Source organism: Ammospiza caudacuta, chromosome Z (genome assembly GCF_027887145.1).
Source record: "Ammospiza caudacuta isolate bAmmCau1 chromosome Z, bAmmCau1.pri, whole genome shotgun sequence".
Classification (NCBI taxonomy): domain Eukaryota; kingdom Metazoa; phylum Chordata; class Aves; order Passeriformes; family Passerellidae; genus Ammospiza; species Ammospiza caudacuta.
This window is the reverse complement of record NC_080632.1, coordinates 48502927-48526730: the sequence shown is the minus strand read 5'-3', so window position 1 is coordinate 48526730 and position 23804 is coordinate 48502927. Positions and strand designations below refer to the sequence as shown.

General features: G+C 36.1%; 1 protein-coding gene across 2 annotated transcripts in view; it reads right to left on the bottom strand.

The window, feature by feature from the left end:
- Positions 1–3023: 3023 nt before the first annotated feature.
- Positions 3024–23804, bottom strand: part of ADAMTS6 (ADAM metallopeptidase with thrombospondin type 1 motif 6) — a 134944-nt gene continuing 114163 nt past the window's right edge. For both annotated transcript variants that reach the window (XM_058823914.1, XM_058823915.1), the window contains exons 20-24: positions 16363–16492; positions 12691–12895; positions 9061–9237; positions 7697–7853; positions 3024–3133 (exon numbers count right to left, since the gene is read on the bottom strand). In XM_058823914.1, coding sequence (XP_058679897.1) covers positions 3024–3133; positions 7697–7853; positions 9061–9237; positions 12691–12895; positions 16363–16492 — 779 coding nt within the window. The remainder of the gene's footprint in view (positions 3134–7696; positions 7854–9060; positions 9238–12690; positions 12896–16362; positions 16493–23804) is intronic.

Here is a 23804-nt window from a genome sequence, read left to right as displayed (position 1 = left end):
TTTATAAAGTTCCTAACAAAATGGACTATTTTGGATGTATACACCTTGAAGGATTAATCTTAGATTTTTATTTCTGCTTTGATCTTTATCAGCTGATAGTATTGCTCAGTGGAAGTACTGGCACCAGGTTTCTGCATCTTGTATTTTACTATTTGATTCTAGGTCTGTTATATTTATAGCCTGCACAAAGACTCCTTTTGTCACTATTTAGGAATATAACACTATTTAGCTTAGATTATATAGATGGCTACAGTGTAGCAGCAGCAATGAACTGTGCTGTTGAAACCAATTATTTTTCTTTGAATTAGGTTTCATATTTCAGTCTTAGTCTGTAGTGTTGCTTAGTTTGCAAATCCATATACATTCTGTGTTTTGTTCCCTTTAACAATACAATTCAACCTTGCTCCAGGCAGTTCTTTAAATTCCAACCTCAGTGCTGTTATATTGCAGAGTAAACATCAGAATCCCTGGTGTTCTAGCACCAGTAAGAGAGCAAAATGTGTCTTTGGAAACATTCCTTACAATTTGCATGTCCTAAAAGTGAGGTAAAAAAAAAGGGGTTTCTTTTCAATACAGAGAAAACCCTTTTCTCATTAGCTGAAATGACACATTAGCTGATAAAAGAAATCATGCCCTGGAGAAAACTGGACCTTGATACAAAAAGGCCTCATGCTTAGGGAATGTTGTAACAACCCCCTACCCTTTCATCATACTTCTGATCTAACCAGGGCATGTTAGCACCAAGGTGTTCTGTCAAAAGGATACAGGAAGTCAATTCACTTAACAGACAAGCACTATGTACTGCCCTTAATCTCTATGTGCAACTCCCAAAAATTTGGGATGTTTTTATCGACTGGTGTCAGTTTTAACAGGAGTTGTTTACATGGTGATGAGAGCAACAGATAACAAGCGTATGTGAATACATGCAAGCCAACTGAAAATTAATTCCACTGGTCACAAGTGTACAGAAGTGGAAATACTGGCAAGAGGTAGCAGATGACAGAATTTGATGGTCATGAGTATAGACATGGGGCTACACAAAACCCCCTGACAGATTGTCAATATGTTGGGAGAATTTCATAGTATGAGTCCTCTTAACATAATCTATTGTTCCACGTTAATTCACATTAGTAAGTAGTGTGCAACATATTTGGTTTGTTATTGGTAAAATACATTGGTACACTTCAATCTCATATTCTGAAATTATTTTTCACTGAAAAGATTACCTTTTTTTTAAAAGTGCTATTTGAATTAGAATTTGTAACACATATTATTGTTCACATAATTTTAACTGCTTTACAACAAAGGAGTCATAGTTGGACACACAATCACATTCATGAAGGACCTGTTGCAAAATGCAAATGTTCAAGTACAATATATTATTATAAAGAAATACCTACTTTCCTCATCTCCTTGTTGAGACTGTTACTGAAAAGTGAAGGGGAAGAGGATTATGACAATTAAGTTTTAAATGTTATATTCCTGATTGTGACTTGCCTAAGAAGTTTGGTTTTACTTTTAAAAACACAAAGTATTTGGTGAATATTAAAAATAGGGTAATATGAATGAGTGGAGCGTGGCAGTGAATAGTTAAGGCATCTAGCTTCTAATTTACTGGCATGAGTTTGTTCCAGTCTCATGCTGAAAGCTGTCCCTTGTTTAAATATGGTCCAGCTTCACACAGGTATGTGGCCATTTAGGTGAAGGTGGTCAGAATTCACTACAGCCATCCCTTTTCCAGGGTGCCTTACTCCTGATTGTCCCACAGGCCTCTTGGCTCAAGCACACTTTTGACTTCTCATTTGAACAGAACCTAGATACCTCCATGAGTCACTTATTCTTTGGTTGCAATCCTTGCCACTCAGATGCAGTCTCCTGAATAGAACATTCACATATTCCTTCTCATAAACAGTACCTCTGCTATGGTATCAAAGGAGGGAACATCTGGAACCCATTTTAACTTTCAGCATTGCAAAGGATTGTTGCTATCACACACTAGGCTTATCTTTTGCATTCAAATTCCTTAGTTTTGGAGAATCAAAGCTAACATGTAAACCATGTCTAGAAGCCTACAAAGTTGTTTCTTCTTTGTGGCTGGTGTTGTAAACAAAAGTGAGCAGGAGTCAAAGTGTAAATCCTAAACAACCTTTATGGTAGTAGTGAAGGAACTGGCAATCCAGTCTTCACCACTGCAGGGGTCTGCCTCCCTCATGATTCTGAAATATGTTCCTTTCAGTGGAGATCTGTTTCACTTGTACAATGGTAAGATGGCTATAAACCTGCAGTGAAGATTTCATTTTGTTTCATAGCACACTTGTATTTCAGGCATCACTGCAATAACTGTTGCACCTCTTAAAACTAAGTCCCTCATGGTTGTTCTATTTATTATAGCTTTATATATGGCTCACAGCAGTGTTCAGGAAATATGGATTAGTCCAAAGGGAAATAGGTGGAATGAAGGAAAAATACTTTTTTTTCTAAAAAATTTCTGCTCCTTAAATAACATTTCCAAGCTCATTTTATAATTTAAATTGTGGTGCTGTGTCAAGAGATAAAATAGTTAAGATTTTTAAGCTATGACAACTTTTTTTTGATTCTTCTTTACTTCCATAGTAAACCAACTCATAAGAACTACATTTTAAACAGTTTTAAATAGAAATTGATTCAGTGTCATTGCTAAGTCCATAATAAAAGTTATTTTAATGGTCCATGGATGTAAACAGACTATTGGATTTAGTCAAAAGAACACAAATGTTCCACAGTAAGCTATTCTATATGTGTTGTGTGAATTTTTCAAATTTGGGATCCCCTCATACTGTGTCCAGCACTTTGGATTAATAAATCCCACTTCACAGAAGTTAAAATAATATTGAAATCCTGTCAGCTGGGGCTGACCAGTGGTTATGTTTTCCACAGGGTAATGCATTTGCAAGGACGTCAATCTTATTCCACTGTGTGGCTCTCTTCGATGGACACTCTTCCACAAAGATAATAACAAGGCACATTCTTCTGCTTCCTGTGGGTCAGTGTCCTTGGCAGGTCTTGCAGCACATCTGTCTGAAGTATGCTCGACTGCAGAACTTGAACTTCAGCACCAGCGGGCAATAGGCCACTTTGTTCACATCTTTGCACTCTAATAATTAACAACATTAAAGAGAAAAAAGTCAGATATATATAAATTGAAGTACAAAGAAAATCTGATGTTTAACATGCTTCTCATCTATCCATCTATCTTGCTTACTTTGTAACTACTCTTTCTAGTACAATTCTAGTGCATACAATATTGCAAATTTTAAAAGCCATAAAAATATTCGCAAGGTTTTCAGACATTTAGAAGTGCATAGTCTTTGCCTTGGAAGAGCTATAATTTATTGGGATAAGTGGTTACTTTACACAGTTAGAACATGTGAGTCCTTTTTTCTACATTACTTTTAACTTCCTTCTCAGCAGTTATTTTATTCACCCATAAGAGGTTATCATTATGATGATTCACACTATTTGATACCATGCCTGTGCATTTGTAAGAATCCTTAAAACAGAATGAGTTTCAGCTAACAGGGATGGAGAATATTACACAAGTGTTACGAATAATGGTACCAACAGGGTGAGTTCAGTGATCAAACTGAATGGTGGATTGTACTTTAGGCATGGTTCCACACATCCACAATTGATTTTATGCTAGAAGGAAAGCCACTTTTATGCCTGTAATACACATAAAAGCACTTTCTCAAAGTTGTGTTTTCCTATATGCCGAGGCTTACTGCCTCAGTTGCCCTGTTGTGCCAGCATGCAGCTTTCCCAGGAAGGGAGAACAGAGCTCAACCCCATGGAGGAGGGTTAAATTCTTTAGCATCCCACACAGGTTGCATATAAAGTGACTTTGTGAGTACATTATAGGAGCCGGAATATGCTGTAGTTCTCTTCTGGCTCATTTTTTGCACTTGTAGAAAGAAGGTGGGAATGGGGAATGGAATAGTTTGATCCGTGCTCAGTTCTTATTCTGATACAGCTTGAGAAAGGGCTACATCTGTAAATTCAGTGACACACTCAGGTTCTACAGCTCTTCAGTCTCCATATGATCTCCTAGAACATGATTATTGCTGTGGAACAGGTTGTTACAGACACTTAACACTTGCAAGCATACTGTAGTAGCAAATTGAGTGCAGATGAGAATTCTTAGTATTTGAACCCAGGAAAACATTAATGAGGCTGAATTTCCAGGTCTGTACTGACCAGTATTTCTGATAATATGCATGCTTTTAGCTAAGCAAGAAGTGGTTAGGAAATTGTTTAAATTTTCATTTCATTAACACAGACATAGTGCTTTCATTGCAATTCTTTCACTCCATCTAAATGATGTTTGACATACTGCTTTTCTATTTTTTTAATTCTTAATGGAAAAATAATTGAGTGACAGGAAAAAAGACATTGTGAGTAGCTGGTTGAAACAGATATATTTCTCTACCAGCAACCACGTGGTCACTTTATTTGACTGACTTTCAAAAACTCTTCACAAAAGAGGTCAAGACTCTTCCAGAAACATTTCAGGTACTCATGTTCATGAAGACTGGGAATATAAGAGTGACAGATGGTGAATTATAAATGAGGTGAAAAGTCTAAGGTTCACTTCATCTCCACAAGACATAAAAAGTTCACTCAATCACAAAAATAACCCTCAAACACTGTGTTTGGTTAAATACAAGTAAAGCCACTAACTCAATTTTTCCTAAAAGTAGGATTTCAAATGATTCTTTTTCATGTTTCTTTTTTGTTATTCTTCCTCTTGAGTAAAACTGGACCCTGTTCAGCTGATGCCATTTGGACAGCAATGAGAGAATATTCTTGAAGTTTCCCAAAACTTCTGGTTTAGAAATGAGCTTTGAAATAGATAATGGTGGCTGATGAAGTAGCCTATTCTTCATAGGATTGTGGTTGAATGGAGAAGGTTTACCAGAGTTCTTTTTGTTTCTAGCAACAAGTTTGAATGAGTTTCAGTATGCTACATGCAGAAGCTGTGCCTTGCTGAACTTTGTGACTAGATAAGGCGATAGTATGATATTAACCATCATTTTACATTAAAAAATCACAAAATGTCACTGTGCCTCCAGCTAAAGAAATTGTAAAAATGAAATGACATAAAAATAGACAAAACAATTTTTCAGGTAGATTTTTTGATGGCCTTTAGCAGCATAGATTCAGCAGACATATATGTATTTAAGAGAATAGAAAAATTCTGAATAGGCTTCAAGTGGTGTGGTAGATGATAGTATTTCACTTCCAGCAGAAAATGCAACATTACCCTCATCAGTGGCAGCCCATCAAAACCACATCTACAATATTATAAATCACCAATGAAAAGTCTGAAAACCCCAGAGGTAAAGCACATGTAAAATATTACAAGATTCAATGTAACTTTCTTCTAGTAATTCTATATCCCCAAAATTTTGACTCTTATTTTAAGCAAACAACATGTACTTTCTCAAAGAAAAATTTTCCAAGCTTCACCAACATGACCATTATACTGCGGAGCGGCTCAAGCTTCCTCAAAACCCTGTATGATTTTACCTTTGGGTAGCAAAATTAAATTGCTAAGAAATTGTTGAACAGGCTCCATAATCTGCAAGCACAAAATGGACAAACCCTTTCTCTGAGAGACCTGATTCCTTCCTTGAAACCCAAATACTGTTAGTCAGATCACATCCCACTGTACCTGCAGAGTGACTGAAGTAAGCACAGAGGCACAGCATGCCCCACTCACAAATATATTCACGACAAAATATCATTGCTCTAAAATTGGTATCCTTCAGAAGATACTCTGCTGTATCTTTTTCCCTTTGGTTCTCCCTAAGTGTGCTAATGAGCCTGGATAGCTGTCAGTAAGGAGCTGGCTTGCACCTGGCTCTCTCAGAGTGCAGGCCAAAGAGCTTACAGCCATCTGGAATACAGTATAAGTGTTTTTCAATATTTTCTATTTGTGGATCCTAAAAATTTTCCAGTGAAGGTGTGGGTCCCTAAAAACATAATTATCAACAGACTCACTGTACATAGGTAGTCTGCACAGTTCTACTGTAGGAAAGTTCAGGCCACCCAGTGTACAGAGATCACACACAGAAAACCCCAGCTGCATTCTTCTACAAGAGATTAGCATATTTTCTGATAATATTGAAGAATTACTAGTGTAATTACTATAAATAACAATATGACCTTGTCATCTAGAAATTAAGAGGAGACTGGAACTTAATAATGTCCACTTATAAGTAATTTACTACCTTCCTTACTTTGGACTGAAATCAACATCTGTGTTTGGAAATAAAATAACATGTAGCCTGTGAGATTTAAAAGGCAGAAATTTTCCTAGATTGATAGTTATCACTTAAAGATTTCATGAGAGCACTAAACAGAAATAATGCAAACTTTACCAAAAATAGTGAATTTCAGTGTTCATACATTGAAGCATAAGTGTATTTCTGGGACAATTTTAGTATGCTCCCATTTTATCACAGACTTTTCCATCTCTATTTGCCAGACTCTTATAACAATTTTGAATCTATGGCTTGGACATTGATGGATAGAGTAGACACTGAATGACCACCAAATCTGAGTAGACTACAGGACAAACTTGCCAATAAAAAAATTTTAATCAGAGCGTTTCTTCCACATAAACAGGACATTAAACCCCAATGTAGTAGGAGATTTTGTGTAAAAAATACTCAGTTATATACTGCACAGACATGAGTTGTGTTAAAAGCAGCAGTGCTAGCAACCTTGTGGTCATGTACTCAAAATTTAGGGAATATAAAAAATTTGGGAATAACTGTTTTAGAATGACTGCTTTTGCTGAGTAATCTCTTGATAGTTTGGAGAATTTTCTATTCCTTCTCCCCTTCCACACAAAATGAATTGTACTTATCTCATGAGCAACAATTCCCAATTTTATAATTGATGAGGAAACATATTTTTACTGCCTAGAACTCCAAGTCTACTCTGAAGTCTGCATTTTCTAACCTAGCTTGGCCTAGACCATTTACACGTTCAGATCTGAAGTATTTAATAAATATGAATAAGCTTACTTTCACAATATTATCTCATATATCCACTACCAAAAACACATTCTGATGAAGTTAGTTAATAGTCTGATTAAATTGGACTGTATAATGCAAAAAATACTATAATTATTTTGAACAGGCATTATAATTAAAAAAAATTTACAAGTTAGTTAGAAGAAGCTGAAAGGATGTCAAAGTGTAAGAACAGACTTGTTCTTCCAAGAATCATGTAGCACAAAATCTATGGTCCCAGTCTTCAAATGAACAGGGAATTTACTATTTTTTGCCACTACATTGTTGTGTTTAACACTGATTAGGCAGACAGAAGGTCAGTGGATGAAAAGTTATATCATGCTCCCCCTGCTATTATGAACATTTCCATTGAACCAATAAAGAGATTAGAAAATCAATGACACAAACAATAGTATTTTTCCATTACTTAGGCTATGTATTTTTTTTTCAAACAAACAATGTGTATTTAGGTTTTCATTGACTTTACCATTGAGCTACAATGACTAAACAGAAAATAATTTTTAAAAAGTTATTCACAGCCTGAGAGATGATGTCATCTAGACTTTTATCAACACAGCAATGCTGACTATGCCACTTTATTCTTTTCAGAATAAATTATATTAAGATGTTAGACTTACCCTCCGTGTTGGAAATGGGAGTACTGTCACATTTACTTTCACACTGCTGCATTGATGGAGGTCTGAGAGTTTCTGGACACTCACTGGATGCTTGTCCAGTATATGACAGGCACTGTACTGTTCTCATCTGTTGCCCAAGACCACATTGTGCAGAACACTAAAGAAGAAGAAAAAAAATTTAAACCCCGCATCCAAATTTTAAATATAAAATAAAGCAACAGGAAGCAATCAGAAACACACTACATCCACAAATTTTAAAGAAGACAGGCATCTGAAGATGTTTGATTAATAGAGAAAAGAATTATCACAAAATATTCCAGAATTTTTTACAATACATGTGAGTACTCATCTTTCAAAGAAGAGAAAATGAAATGCAATATTGACTCCCTGAAAAGTTCAGATCTGAGATATTAGAATATAATTTACTCAATTTCATGTGGCATACTAAGACTTTAGAATAAAGAAAGAAAAAACAAAGAAAACAAGAATCCAAATCTTCTACAGGATTTTTTTTAAGGGAAAAGTAAATGTCTTTCAAACAAATAGACTTTGCTGATTCAAAATATTTTTAATTTCTGCAAATAAATAGTTAAAATTTTAGTACAATATTAGTTAAATATAAAAGTGGATCGGAAGAATCACCATGAAGAAAAAGCCAACTAGACTGTAATATTGCAAATGATTTTCCACTGGGTAATTAAACTAAAATGTTTCATTTTCGTTAGAGGAAAATTGCTCAGCAAACAGAAAATTATTAATTCATTTAATATTCTAAAAGCAGGCCATTGATCACAAACAAGATGCAAAAACATCTTGTTCGTGATCAATGAAGAAGGAAACTTAGTAAATCATATTTTGAAGGAAAGTTAGTAAATCATATTTTGAAGCACTGCATAAAGGTGGCATTATTCGGCCTGTCCTGGGGTAATTTAGCTCCCTGTCTGGCAACTCAATATCTTATGTAAAAAATCATATTGATCTCAAAGCGTGGTTTTGTTGAGAGACAGATATATAAATCTGCTACTACAATAGGAATTGGCTTTATATTTCCACCATGTTTCTCAAAGAAGTTAAGCATGTTTTAAGGATAGTAGACCCTGCAACACTGTTGTATCCCCAAAATACTGAAAAAATGTATGGATTTTTTTCTTTAAAGTGCCTGCAGAAACTCATCCAGTAGAAACTAGATTGCTGTCAGACAAGCATCATGAAGAATCACGTTTCTATCTGACACAAAAGGGGAGAATCTTTTTGTTTCCCTCAGCCATAGGAACCGTCTCTTATATACCTCCAAGGACACCCTAGGCTACGAGGTGCTAATGTGGGAGACTAACAGCAATGAAGATGTGCATGAAGTATCTCACCTGTCCCCAGTCTCCAGCAACCCAGCGAGGAGGAGGACATCGGCCTAAGCTACAGCGGATGCGCACTGGCGGCTTGTTCTCATCTTGGCATTGCGCAGCTGGAAAGGTTTTTAAAAGATCACTGCTTTTGCACAGGACAATTCGGTGTTTGAATCCTGGGCCACACTTTGGTGTGCACTGAAAAGAAATATTTATCCAAATAAATAATTAAAATCTCAGCAAAACAGCAATGAAACTCTCAGAAATGCTATTTGTAAAGCAGGACATGATGATTTATGATCTTACAATTCAGCTATAATCACAATACAGTAATAATAATTTTTAAATGTTTAGAAACACAAACAAGCTGACTGAAGATTGTTTCATTATGTACAAGTTTTTCTAAGTTTTAAATTTCCTTTGCTGTTTGTATTTAGACTACAACGTTACTATTTATGTCAGGCCTAAGAAAAACACTGTAAAGTAGAAAGGCCTGCCACACATAACACTATTATGAAACCAGTCTGACTATTAAAATAATTAAAAATAAGACAGTCTGTTCTTAGTATCACCTTAGTACAGTCTTCAACCACTTCACTTTATCCACAGATAATGAATACATTTTTCATCAATACACAAAAGGAAAGAGAAATGGTGGATTTGATTTCATAGAAACCACATAATTTAAATACATAAAATATTATACCCTCTCCTACAGTGTATGCTTTCCTCTCCTTTCCTATTTAAATTTTTACACTTATTTCACAGTTTTCCCTTCTTTTATCACTCTTGTGCTATTCTGACAGCAAGCAGACAATAAAACAGCCACTTGAAAAAGGGCTGATGATCACTTTGGCTTTTCGCCATCTTCCTTCACCATGGTGCCACTGCCATTCTCCTTCGTTTTTGCTACTGACCACTAACTGTCATACACAGTAGCTCAACTGCATAACGAGGAAGAGACGAGTGCTAGCAAAATTGAAACTCAAGAACTTTCCCAAATCAGTCCCTTTGTTGACATGTTCACCTTTATTCCATAAGCATATCTGCAGTATTTGCATCAGAATCAGTTTTCGACAGCATAAACTTTACATGGAGATTACGCTAACCTGTTCAAGACTGGAAATGCCTTTAATAGGTAGAGACAAAACATTATTTGGGAAACAACATTATGTGGAACTGGAGCAATATTCAAGAAATCACACACCAAAGGCTTTCCACACATCCAAAACAACTCACTATATCACTGGGAAAAAAAGAAACATCCCTAAGATTAATATAAAAAAATTACTTGAGTGAGGTAAACTTAATAGTTTTATGCCTAATCCTGAAGCATCTTTGAGTAATTTATAGAAATTTTCAAACAGCTCCACATTATTATGTAAGGATATACCCTACAAATATGTAAAATTTTATATCTCTATCTACATATACCTCAAAACAAGAAGAAAATCTCCAGAGGGAGGCACCTAAACTAGTCCATATAGAATGAAAAGGTTTATTCCAAATGTTATCTCCACTTGGATCTAGGATGTTAAACTGGCCTGCATAAAAAGGAGTCTTGCATTTGAAATTTATAATCCAGAATGCAAAATGCATATATAATCACTTTCCTCAAAATGTAACCTTTTCTACCCTATTCAATCTTTTTCTGCCGAGGGACATCTCTTTATATACAGTAGTTCAGTATTCAGAATTTTGATACAGACTAAACATATAAAGTTTCAAAGGTCCTTACACTTCAACACTAAATCTTGTGCACACTGCCTACTAGAAAACCAGATGAAGGAGGGAAGTAAGAGATCTCTGGCAGAACTACACAAATAATACTAATGATAGAAACCAAAACCCAATTACAGTTAATATATGAGGTCTTTGAAGTCATGATCATGACTGATCAGTTGGGATTCAAATTCCAAGGAGTGTTATAAGTACATTCTCCCACATGTATTTTGTGCAAAACATTTGACTTTTTAAGTAGAATGTTGAAATATGTGCCCCTTCCCAGCTGAGTGCTTAAAAATCACATCAGTCTGTCAAAACAAACAGAAAACTGACAATGTTGAAAGGACTGTGTCAAAATGTCAAAACGCAATGGACCTGTGAGGTTCCATAATCTATAGAGGATGTCGGCAAACAAGCAACAATGACTAAACTTTGAGTTTAGGAGCATCTTCCTTATAGTACTAATTGAAGACACAATCTTGAATCTAAATGTAGGATTCCGTCTGAGAAGATCTTTCCAGCTGAGAAGAAAATTCCATCTTTCTCCAGCTACTGGTACCAGAAGAAAACAACACTCCCTTTTTGTGGAGTTATAGCAAACATTCTACCAAGATGGACTACACTGCATCCCAGAAATGCAAGTGAAAGAAGGAAATAAGTTGCCTTCAATAATACTGAATCACTAAAAATAATAAACCCCACAAAAATTTAACAAAAAGACTGTAAACTTCCAAAGAAAATGAAAAGAAAATACCCAGATAAGTCAAACAAGGAAAAATTATCTTCCATTACTAAATGCTTCTAGAATTTCATGCCTTTGTGGAAGTCATTAAGACAAGTTATATGTGCTTGTCTAAGAAGGCTCTTCCCAAAAATTCCTTAAAATATTTTTTCAGGTTTTTTTAATAATTATTCTGAAAAATATAAAAGGAGTAGTTTAGAGAGGGTAGATTAATTCTGTCAAAGCTCAGTGGGAAAGACATCCTTAGTTTTCATTTCAACTTGATAAAAACCAGGCTTACATTTTCCTAAGGACTTCATCTAACCAGTATGTTTGCAAAATGTTTTTGTTTCTCTGATCAAAAGGATACACAATTTCTTGTAAATAATCACTTAAAATTTTAAGAATATGTAATTATATTGTGTGTCAACAAGCATATAAGCAGATAAAACAGTTCTGTAATTGTTTTATTTGTAATATGCATTGTTTTGAGTATGAAATGAAAACTTCATATCTTGCATTCCACAGAAAATTAGCAAGGTTTGTCATTGGTTTAAATGGGAGGAATATTCAAGTCTTCATTTTTTAAGTTCACTCTTGTTTTCCTTTACATGTTTCTGTCAAAAATTCATATAAACACGCATATAAAAATGTTTATATTTATAGTACTATAAGGATTTTAATATATTATATTATATTATATTTCTGGAAAACATTAACAGGGAAAAAAAAGGCAACTTTTCTCATTCTATTAAAATGGTATCATCAGTCAAAACAGTCTGCCAAGCTACACAAATAAAATTCATACCAGAAGGAAGCCTGGTAGTTTTTCACAACCCTGATTAATTATCACAACCAAAAGTTCAGCGAAGTTTGAGTCTTTAAATTAGAATGATTTTGTTCAAAATCATTACATGACCTTGCTGCATAAAAGCCTAACATGATAACAGAGTGAGAAACACTTCAGGTAACCAGTATGTGATACCTGTGGGAGAGAAGGAGCTAATTTAGGCTATAGTGACACTGTAGGTCACGGGCATAAGAGGCAGGAAACAAAACAACGAGGCACTGCTGAAACATCCTCTGGGAAATTTTCCTACTAATCCTTTACTTAGCAAGCCCTGACAGAAAATGTACTACTATTCAGCAGTCAGAGGTCCTGCCTCCGCTACCACCAATGAGATAGCACAGTGAAATCTCCTTACCTCTGACCAGTCCAGAGCAACCCACTGTGGGGGGCAGGACTGGTTGTTGCAGGGCTCTTTCTCAACAGGCCGGTGTGTTAAGCAGTTGGCAGCATCCAGCGTCTCCTCCTCGGAGGGGCCAATCTTTCTGATGCAGAGAACTGTCCGCGAACGCATTCCTCCGTCACACGTCTTAGTGCACTCGGACCAATCTCCTATAAACCATCTGGATAGAAAATGTTAGGAGGCTCAGTTAAACACATTTCAGAAACAGAGTTGATAACTCCACAAACCAAGAATGCAAATAGTTTAAATCACTAAACTGAAGTAATTTTAACAATACACACATTCATGGTGAAATAAAGTAGAAATTTATGGGTCTTTTTACTAAATATTTTAATTTATGCCTCACTGCAATCATATCTTCCAATAATAACACCACTTTGCATTTTTCAAGAGCAGCAATTTCCATCCTAGCCTACAGTAGTTAGAAAGGAGTGCTTGAGCCTGACAAATCTGAAGCTATTTATGTAGGTTTGTATTGGACTTGCCTGAAATAATTTCTGTGAAAGTGGTTTGCAACTGGAAATGTTTGTGAACCATTGCTGAAAGTTACATCACAAGTTAAAAGCCAAGATGTTTACCTCTTTGGTATCATTACAATAAAATAATTTGATCTCAAAATTGGGCTTTTTGAGAGTTAATTCTCATCAAATGATGAGACATTTGTAAACTTATTAATAAAAGGCTACACTGAAAAGTAAATATTCTCATCTTTTAAACTGAAGCAAACACTAGTGAGACATGAATTCATTTGATAAAAACAATCATCTCAACAAGCTCCTTTAAAATTTAAAGAATTGCATGGTAGGTTGTAGAGGGAACTTCTGAGTGCTTCTGCATACATAGTAGAAACCAAGAATTGTAAATAATATTAGATTGCTTTGTGTTGCTGCAGAGATTAAAGTGGCTTTTAATCTGGCTGTAATATTATATATTTCTACTTATGAATGACTAATGCAGCTCAATTAAATAGAAATATCTCTTCATATTGACGAGCACATTTGGTCTTCAGTATTTAATATGTTGGTTAGTTACTTGCCTGAGCCATCCTTGCAAAGGATGAAGTTGAAGTCTAGTATGCTATCAAATGTTGCCAAAATGCCAAAAATGCCAGGCATATCAGTCACTGTGGATGCTCCTGGAGGCATGCCTGGAGCTACCTCATAAGATGTCTTTTCTCAAGCTGCTGTCAAAAAAAAAGTTCTGCTATCCTCTTTTGTGTTACATTATGTGTAATATATCCTACATTATGTGTAATATATCTTAACATGAAACTAGATCAATGCAGAGATGGAAACAATTATGTCACATTCTGTTGTTACTTTCCCAGCAAAAGGAAGTTAATTTGCGATTCTTAAGAGGCATAAGATCAAAAAATCTTATGCCTTTACCACAATAGGGAGAATCTGAAGCTATTCAGAGCTTTCAAGAGGCTGCAGAGTTAATTTTTAATTGATATTATGATTTGCTCAAGTGACTTTGCTCTCAGGTACCTTTAATATTTATAGTGTATTATAAGACAGCACTATTCATAATTCATAGAAATATGAAATTATATTTTCTTGAAATCTGAAATGTAAGAGTTACTTATTGTAATAACAAAGTATTGAAAATAAATATAGCCTTCTGCTGTTCAAAGACATCAAGTATAATGTAAGTGGCACTCAGCTAGAAAGGACTTAATTTTCATTGCTTTTGGTATGCACCAAGAGAAGAGTAGAATTGTGCTAATTAAAAAGTGAAATATTTGGTCAGTCCATGTAAACACAAAGTCTTACTGCATGATAAAACTTTCTGTAAAAACAGCCAAACTTCTTAGGATAACTATCTGTTACTTGAACAGCCTCCTACTAGACTACTTACAGAATCAGGAATTGAGAACTTTTCCTTAGTTTGGCACCACGTATTGATTCTGGAGGGAACATCATAACGGAGGCAGACATGGATTGAATTGCTCTGATATGTTGAAGCAGATGCTAATTAATACACTCTACCCATTTTCTGAACATTGATGTCTTGACTTTCATCATGTTAATCAATGTCCCTGTTGTACTGGATGGGGAATTCAAAAACTTCCACTTTTGCTCGGTTTAGTTAGTTTGTGGGGGTTTTTTAAGTAGTGTCAGTGAAAAACAAAAACAAAAACAAAAAACCAAACCAAGCAAAACAACAAAAAGCCCCCTGAAATTAACCTAGTTTGGAATAACATTACTTTCTAAAACGCTAATTTGCTAATAGTTAAGCCACACAAAGGAATGTTTTTGGTAAAAAGGAACTGATCAAACATGACTGCTTTTTAAGTCCTGCTCTCAGGTGCACATAGTTGGTGCACTAAGAGCCATGTCAGTGTTATCTAAACAGAGGACAAATGCATACCCTTCCAGGATAAACACATTTTTACACATAGACTGTGGGGACAATGATTTGGACCTAATTTAGACCTGTCTGACAGAGCTTGTTCACACTGAAAGGTAACAGCAGTGCAATGGCCTCATTTGGCTTTATGCCAAATGAGTGTGTTAGGTGACACAGGGACATGAAGCGAAAGAGACACTGCTCTGCCATCCTGCAACCAGGCACCACGCCAGGGAAGAAGTTGGAAGTTCATAGACCTGCTGCAATTTAATCTTGTCTTGTTCTTCACAGTGTCCTCCATGCTACAATTTAGCAGTTTCTAAGAGACATTCACAGATAACCACAGTATTGTGCAGTATCCACATTTAATCACCATTAAGGATTTTCATACCCATTTGGAATACAGCTTCAGATTATCACCAAAATCAAATTAACCAGAGCTTGGGAATCAATTAACTGTTGTATTGGTTCCACCTTTTCCACAAGTTTTACTTGTCCCAAAACATAAGGAAAGCTGTTGTCATATGTTGATACTATTTTCTAGTACAAAATATCACAACTGTTTCTAAACAGGTAAACTATGCTTTGTGTATTTACCAAACTTCATTTTTGATCAAATGAGCTGCTGGGTTTTTAATTATCAATGCATAGCATACAGCTATCTTTAAAAATAAATCTAAACAGAATCTAAGCACCTAATCCTAAAGGCATACAGCATTACTCTTCAACACTGAATACGCTGGAGAAAAAGTTTGACAAAACTATTGCCAGGAAATGGTTTGGTCCTCTTAGAAGTTTCTGTATTTTCCACTCCTTGTGTGAACGCTTCAACACAAATGTTAACATAACATACTTTAGAATATGCCAAACATTTCAGATGCAATATTATTAACTAGGGTAAAGTTAAGTTTCACTGCAACATTTTTTTATCATTATTGCCTTAAGATTGGTCCCCAGTTCTACTCTGTGCATTACTCACTGCATATGACACTCATATCGTAAAAACTGTTTTGCTAGATTCTATTTACTTAGAGTGTTTGGTGCAGTTTCAAACATCACTATTGTTCCATGGTCAAGCAGAGATTCTCAATGCATTTTTCAGAGCTGATTTTAGAGGAACAAGAAACTAAAAAACCAAACCCAAATACCTTTCCTGATAAGGCAGGCCACAAATACTAGATGAGAATCCTATTTGGTTAACAGGATTTATTACAGATTATGAAGACTTATCTTTCTATGCAAAATGATGTCCATCTTAAATGACTAATGACTTACTCAGGTGGGCAAGGCTCAGTGTTGCAGGCTCTTTGGTTTTCTGGAGGCTTACTGTCAGGGTCACAGTAATTGTTTTGTACAATAGAGCTGTCATCCAGCCTTTTACACACCACTTCTTGTTTCTGTACACCTTGGGATGAAATGAAAGATCATTAATTAATCATCCTTGCTCTTCTAATTTTTGAGTATAATTGTACTTCACCTATTGATTATTAATTCTACCATCCCACTTTATTTGGCCAAAGTCTACAGCAGTGAGAATTTAAATAGACTGAATGCCCCCTAGCCACAATAATTTTTTCATTTTCCTTCAATTTTAGGCTATCCCGCTCAGATGAATTTAGAAATCTGTTGTTTTCTAAAAAAAAAAAAAAAAAGGAACATATTTATAGATTTACTAGAAGTTTGTTTTTATTTGCATATTGCACAAAATCCATTCTCTGTCTGCCATCCTCTCCTAGTAAAGACACTTAAATTTCCAAAGAAAACACCACCAAATAGAATGTGGTCACCACACTTCAATGCAGAATTATTGTTTATATGCTCTGGTTTAAAACAAAACAGCAATACTGAGAAACAGTGTTGCATTTTCATATATTTTCCTACAATGTTTATTATTTTATTACATTTTTATTATAATTTGTTTTATTATATTATTTTTAAATAAAACAATGGAACTATAATTCATTCTGAAAGAGGCAGTTTGTCTCTGTGAATACTCATTTTGCCTGTCACTTCCAGTTCCTCTTTCATTGTTAACCATCAACACAGTAATTTGGAATTGATCATTATTGCCAAAACAGGGTATATCACTGCCAAGGCAACATTATAAGGTAGCTTATTAAGCATATTTTCTGAGTTTTTTTTTTAAAGCACTAAAGAACTACTGATATGATGACGGTATATTGTTTCAATAACACTGCCTTCCTCCTCTCTTAAAAACATGCTGTAAGAAGTTTATTAGAATTTTAAAAATGTGTATTTGAAATTCACATGCAGTTTTTATTGAACATGCATTGTTATAAAACTGAAATAATGGCATTATCTGTACTTAAAAGCTGCAAAAAGTCCTGTACCTTTCTTAAAAAGAGAAGCAATTATTTAACTTATTCCAAAACATGAAATGAATATAATTAAATGGGGATTAAAACCTCCTGCTTCAAATATTTGCTAACTTTACCTCACAGCCGTCTCTTAGTTTTTAAGACATGCATAGAATCATAAAATGACTTGGTTGTAAGAGACATTAAAGACCACAGAGTTCCAAAACCCAGGCTGTGGGCAGGGACCCTTCTACTTGACCAGGTTACTCAAAGACCCATCCATCCTGGCCTTGAACACTACCAGGACATCCACTTCACTGGACAACTTGTTCTGTGCCTCACCGACCTCACAGTAAAGAACTATTTCCTAATATCTAATCTAAACCTGCTTTCTTTCTGTTTGAAGCCCTTCCCACTTACCCCGTCAGTAAATGCTCTTAAAAAAAGTCCCTCTCCATCTTTTTTGTAGGCCCCCTTTGAATCCCAGATGCCTGCAATTAGGTCACACCTAAGCTGTCTCTCTCTGAGGCTGAACAAATCTTATACTCTCAGCCTTCCCTTGTAGGAGGAAATAATATCCTCCTTTGGCTCTTGGAAAATAAGTGAAAGATCTAAATATACGAGAAGCTGTGACAAGATTCACCTTGAATACTATAATCAACACAAAAACTGCCAACAGAAGACAATAATTCAAATCAGACCTGACAACCTAAGCAGGAATATTTCTAGCAATTTTCTGCTCACATTTCACCACAATAAGAAATAGTATTTAACAAGTCAAGACAAGGAGCAATGCCAGTAATGTGCACAGCTAGCTGATGTACAATTCATGTTGAGTTCTGATTAATAATTTATCCTTTCTATTACAAACTGCCTTAATTCTCTTGGTTGAATAGGCTGAATGTGGACTTCATAATGATATTTTCCTCAGATATATTTGATTCAAAATAATTTATACACACTTTAGAATTAAGCATTACAATAATGCAGACCATTCTCACAAGTCTACTTATTGGACAGCAATGATATTAATGTTATATTTTTACTGCATTTCCTACTGGCATCAGACACATTTCCTTCTCGAATTTGGCTAAAAACTGGCACTCCTAACAAATTCATTTTTGACGAATTTTGTAATAAGAAAATATTCTAAACTTCTATGATTGCAAATTATCACTCAGCTTTAAAAAAATTTGCAAGTGTGTTATTAGCTGAATGTTGTTCAGGTAGCGTATCACCTGTAAGAGAGTACACACCCTATTCACTGACAGTGAAGAATCTTTAATTGATGCCAGGAGATACATCAATCCATTTTTTAAAAGTTCTGCAGCATCTTGTCACACAGTATATAAAATTAACATCATTGCTGTCTAATTTAAATATTATTTATTAAAAATCTCAGATAGAAAACCCAGATAATAACTTTTAAGACAAGAAAAATAAATGGAAAAAGCTAGAAGTGCTGTTTTTATCCAGACAATAGATACAACTTGGTTTTGCCCCATATTGAAAAACTGTTTTTAAATTATGAACTCTTCCCTGAGTATATAGTCTCTTTAAAAAGTAATCTAAATAGCGCAGATAAATATGTTCATTTAAATACTGGGGGGAATCATTACAAGCAGTTCGACAGAAACATTCTGCTTTCAAATCTACAGATTTTTAGTTTATAAAAAAAGACATAAAATGTCCTCATGACTGGTCAATGCAATCCTAAGAAAATAAAAACTCCAGTGGTTTAGTGACCATAATCTCCTGAGAACTGAAATGATCTGCAGATTTCAATTCACAAATAGTCTGCATTACTTTCAGCAGCCAAATTTTAAATTACATGGAGCACATTTTATTCTTGAATTAAAATTGCAGGCATGTAAATGCTGTAACTATTTTTAAAAGCAATCCCAAAAATTGTGGTTTGTGATTGCAACAGTTAATTATAAAGATGCCAGTACCAATACATAGTGAAACTTGCATCTCTAAAACTAGTGCATGCTGGTTAACCCAGACATACTTTCTGAGCTCACTCATCAGATCACAAGATGCTCATCTCAGAGCCAAACTTATATTTTCTTTGATGAGGAAAAGTATGTTTTATTTGCCTAAAGATAGTTTCACAATTCATCTGAGGGCATGAAAGAAAAATATAGTAGGCATCACTCTAGATGGGTTATGAGCAGCAAAGAAAACTGAGCAGCAATCAATTTACTTATGATAGTAATAGTATGCTATTTTACAAAAAACCTATGAATTTCTGAGATATTTAATCCATCTGGAGATAAACTCTAATAGAATTAATGAAATCCAAACCAATTCTTAGGACCACTGGCAAATTCCAGATAATAAATGCTGTCATTTATTGCCATAATTAAACATGAAAGAAATTTAATAGGGAGTAGGCAGTTATCTGAGTTATTTTGAAATGTATAAAATATAAAAAACATAAAGAAAGACTTGCTAGATTTTTTAAAACAATACCACCAGAAGTTCACTGCCTTATTAAGAATACTTGTGGATCTTAACAGAGTAGTACACTTTCTCTTGGGAAGTTACAAGACATAAGGAGAGTTAATAAACTATAATTCTGTGATCTACAAGTGATATAAGTGCCCTTTCCTTTCACTTTCCAGAATTTTCATTGTATTGTTTCAGTTCCTATCGCTGCATATCTTCTTTTTGATTTTCTCTGTGTTTCTCATTAAATACTATTCAGGTCCTTAAAGAAAATGTTCTGTTGTTGCCATTAATTTTTTTCTGATTTCCCTGTGTTGTCTCCTTTCCCACTCCTCTCTCTATAGATAACTTAGCACTTAGTACATTGCAGTATTCTCTGGCATTGCCTTCACATCATCATGTCCAAGCTTGACACTGGCTATAAAGACCTACCTATATGAGATAAACCCTTACCTCAGAATAGAAGAGTTTTTACTGTACTTTAAGGAAAAAGGGGAATTAATATGAAGAATACATGTAGATCAGCTTCACATTATTATGTAAAGTGTGTGTAAATATATATATATATATATATATATATAATGTATGTTATATAATTTTTTCCCCAGAAGAAAATACAGGTTCTAGTGCACAAAAAGAAGAGCTGTAATTCTGAATCCCGAAGCCTAAGAAAAATACTGATATTAAAAATCAGTGGAATTATATCTCCTCATTCTATATATGAGCATAGGAATCCTACATAAATAAGACTACTCTGTCATCAGACATGCCTTTTTAACTATCTGGTAAATCTGAAGATCCTCTTTTAAGGGAAAATAAAAGAAAATATAAAAATAGATCTCAGACTTTGGAGATTTGGTTCCTTCTTGGTTCCCTGCATAGCGAGCATCAAGGTGTCAGTGGCCGAAAAACTATGTGTACCTTTCTCCTTTAACTTAAGTGACACTACAAAATACATGATTTACAATCTCTCATAGAATGGGTCAGTTTGGGAGAGACCACAGTGAGTCATCTCTTGCCTACTCAAGCAGAGTCATCCTGGAGCACATGGCACAGGACTGTGTCCAAACACTTCTTGAATATCTGCAATGAGGGAGAATCTACAACCTCTCTGGGCAACCTGTTCCAGTGCATGGTCACCTGCACAGTAAAGAACTTCCTCATGTCCAGCTGGAATTTCCTGGGCATCAGTTTATTCCTCTTCTTCTATTGCCTCTTGTTCCATTGATTGGTACCACTGAGAAGAGCCTGGATCGTCCTTTTGTCAGCATCCTCCAGCAGCTCCATGTCTCTGTTGTCCTGAGGAGCCCAGAACTGGACACAGCACTCCAGGTGAGGCCTCAGCAGGGCTGAGTAGAGGGGCAGGATCACCTCCCTCCACCTGCTGGCAATGCTCTTCCCAATGCCCCCAGGATACCATTGGCCTTCTTGGCCACCGGGACACACTGCTGGCTCATGGAGAGCTTCTTGTCCACCAGGACCCCCAGGTCCTTCTCCACAGAGCTGCTCCCCAGCAGGGCAGCCCCAGCCTGTGCTGGTGCCTGGGGTTGTTCCTCCCCAGCTGCAGGACCCTGCACTTGCCCTTGCTGAACTTCAGATGGTTCTTTGTCCATTTCTCCAACCCACTGAGGTCCACCTGAAGGGCTGCACAGCACTCCCGGGTATTTGCCACTGCTCCCAGCTCTGTGCCCTCAATGAACTTGCTGAGGAGGCATCTGCCCTTCAGGCCATTGGTGAATAAGCTAAGTAAAACTGGGCCCAGTATTGATCCTTGGGTGACACCACCAGTGCCAGGCCTCTAACTAGACCCTCTGCCACCGATTATGACCCTCACAGGCTGTTTATCAAGCCCACACTTCCTGAGTTTGCCTATGAGAATGTTGTGAAAGGGTATTGAAAGCCTTGCTGGAGTTGAGGCAGACAATACCCACTGCTGTGCCCTCATCCATCCAGGTAGCTCTTTCATTGTAGAAGTCAATCAAACACCTGATCACCTTTAGTGAACTCTGACTAATCCTGATCACCTTCTTGTCTTCCATATGGACAGAGATGGCCTCCAGAATGAGGTGCTCCATCACCTTCACAGGGATTCTGGCCTGTAGTTCCCTGGGTCCTATTTCTTGCCCATTTTGAAAACTGGGGTGACATTTCCTTTCTTCCAGTCCTCAGCATCTCTCCCAAGCTTCATGATATTTCAAAAGTGATCATGAGCAGCCTTGTTTATTCCTCCTGTTCCACTGCCCCTTGTTCCATTGATCGGTACCACTGAGAAGAGCCTGGATCTGTCCTTTTGTCAGAATCCTCCAGCAGATCCATGTGTCTGTTGTCCTGAGGAGCCCAGAACAGTTACAGTGTGCACCAGCTCTCATCACTCATGGATCCATTCCATCAGGGCCCATGGACTTGAGTAGGTCTGTCTAATTGTGTCAGATGAAATCGTCCTTCCCTAAGAAAGTGTCTTCCTCCCAGCATTCCCTCACTCTGGTCTCCTCTGTCAGGGATCCCTGAGGCCAGGGAAGACTGATGCAAAGGCACTCAGGAACTCTGCCCTCTCATCTTCCCCTCTTATCAGGGCCCCATCTCCATTTAATAATGAGCCCACATTATCGTTTTTATTTTCTTCTGTTATTGAACTCCACAGTTATAATCTTTCTTGCTGTCCCACTGCCTCTTAGTTCAATACAGAATTCTACAATCTCATGGTCACTACAGCCAAAGCTGCCTCTCATAAAAGATCTTCTTCCACTTTTTAGAGGCAATCTAAATGTAACTGTTTCTTTCATAAGCTCTAACTTACCTCCTAGATCATTCTATTGAGAATACAGGGGGATAGAAGGTATAATGTCGACTGTGAAGAGCCCATTGATTTCAGGTATCTGGGTGAGTTTTCATATGAGATGATGAAATTCCTTGAATGCCTCAGAGGACAAAAATTCCAGAGAGCTATACATACAATAATGAACTCATAATAAGCTAGTAAGAGTGCAATATATGCTTTGAGTTGTTAAATACCATGAGAGAGGAGGCAGGAATAGAATCCAGAGTTCTGGCATTGTATTAAACTGTCATAAACAGGAAACGTTTCTTCTACTTCTTATGATTCCACTTACTATGCTCTTCCTATTCTTCAAAGTCAAGACAGGCCCTAGAAGAGAGGTCCTGTTTCAAAAGTTAAAGCATTTTTATTCTTCTGATGCGAATATTCAACACTGCAGAGATGAACGTAATATAGAAGTCCAATGGAAAAGACAGCATGTTACTATTCAGTCAAAGATTGTAGGTTTCTCCCAGCTTGCTTTTAGCTCGTTCCTTGACTCCTGGCTGCTCTAGTCACTAAGATAAGGCATACTAGCAGGTCTAGGAAGAGCTGAATGCAGTGGATTGCTCTTAAAACACTATGAAGAAGAAACAGCACAAAAATCAGAGACTTCTGCAATATAAAGTACTCCAAAACTATATAAACTTTGCACTGTCACAATGTCTTCATGACATTCAACACATATGCTCAAGTTCACTTTGGTTACTTCATCAAGTAATACCCATGTTTCAGGAGTCACTAAGTAATTAAGACATACTTCAGTCATTAAGCAATGAAGATACAGACAAACTGATTCAGAAAGAGCTGGACTTAAGCAGTGCACAGGGATATAAGGCAGCCTGTTAATATGGCCCCTGGTCAAGTCTCTGCTTAATAGAATATTTACATTAGCTAAATTTTCTACTTAAAGTCTCTGCCTCTTCAACCTTTGTTTCCCTTTTCTTTTTCCTGACTCAGGTCCTCTTTAGAATTGTGTCTTGTTTTGGCATACAGTGAAGTGCATTTCATAAATCAACAGAAATAGCAGGAGCAGGTTCTCTCATGGAGAAAGTAGATACATGTTTCAACATGAATTATAGCTACAATGAAATATACGTTTATGAGTAGAGGGCTCAGTGAAAATAAATGAT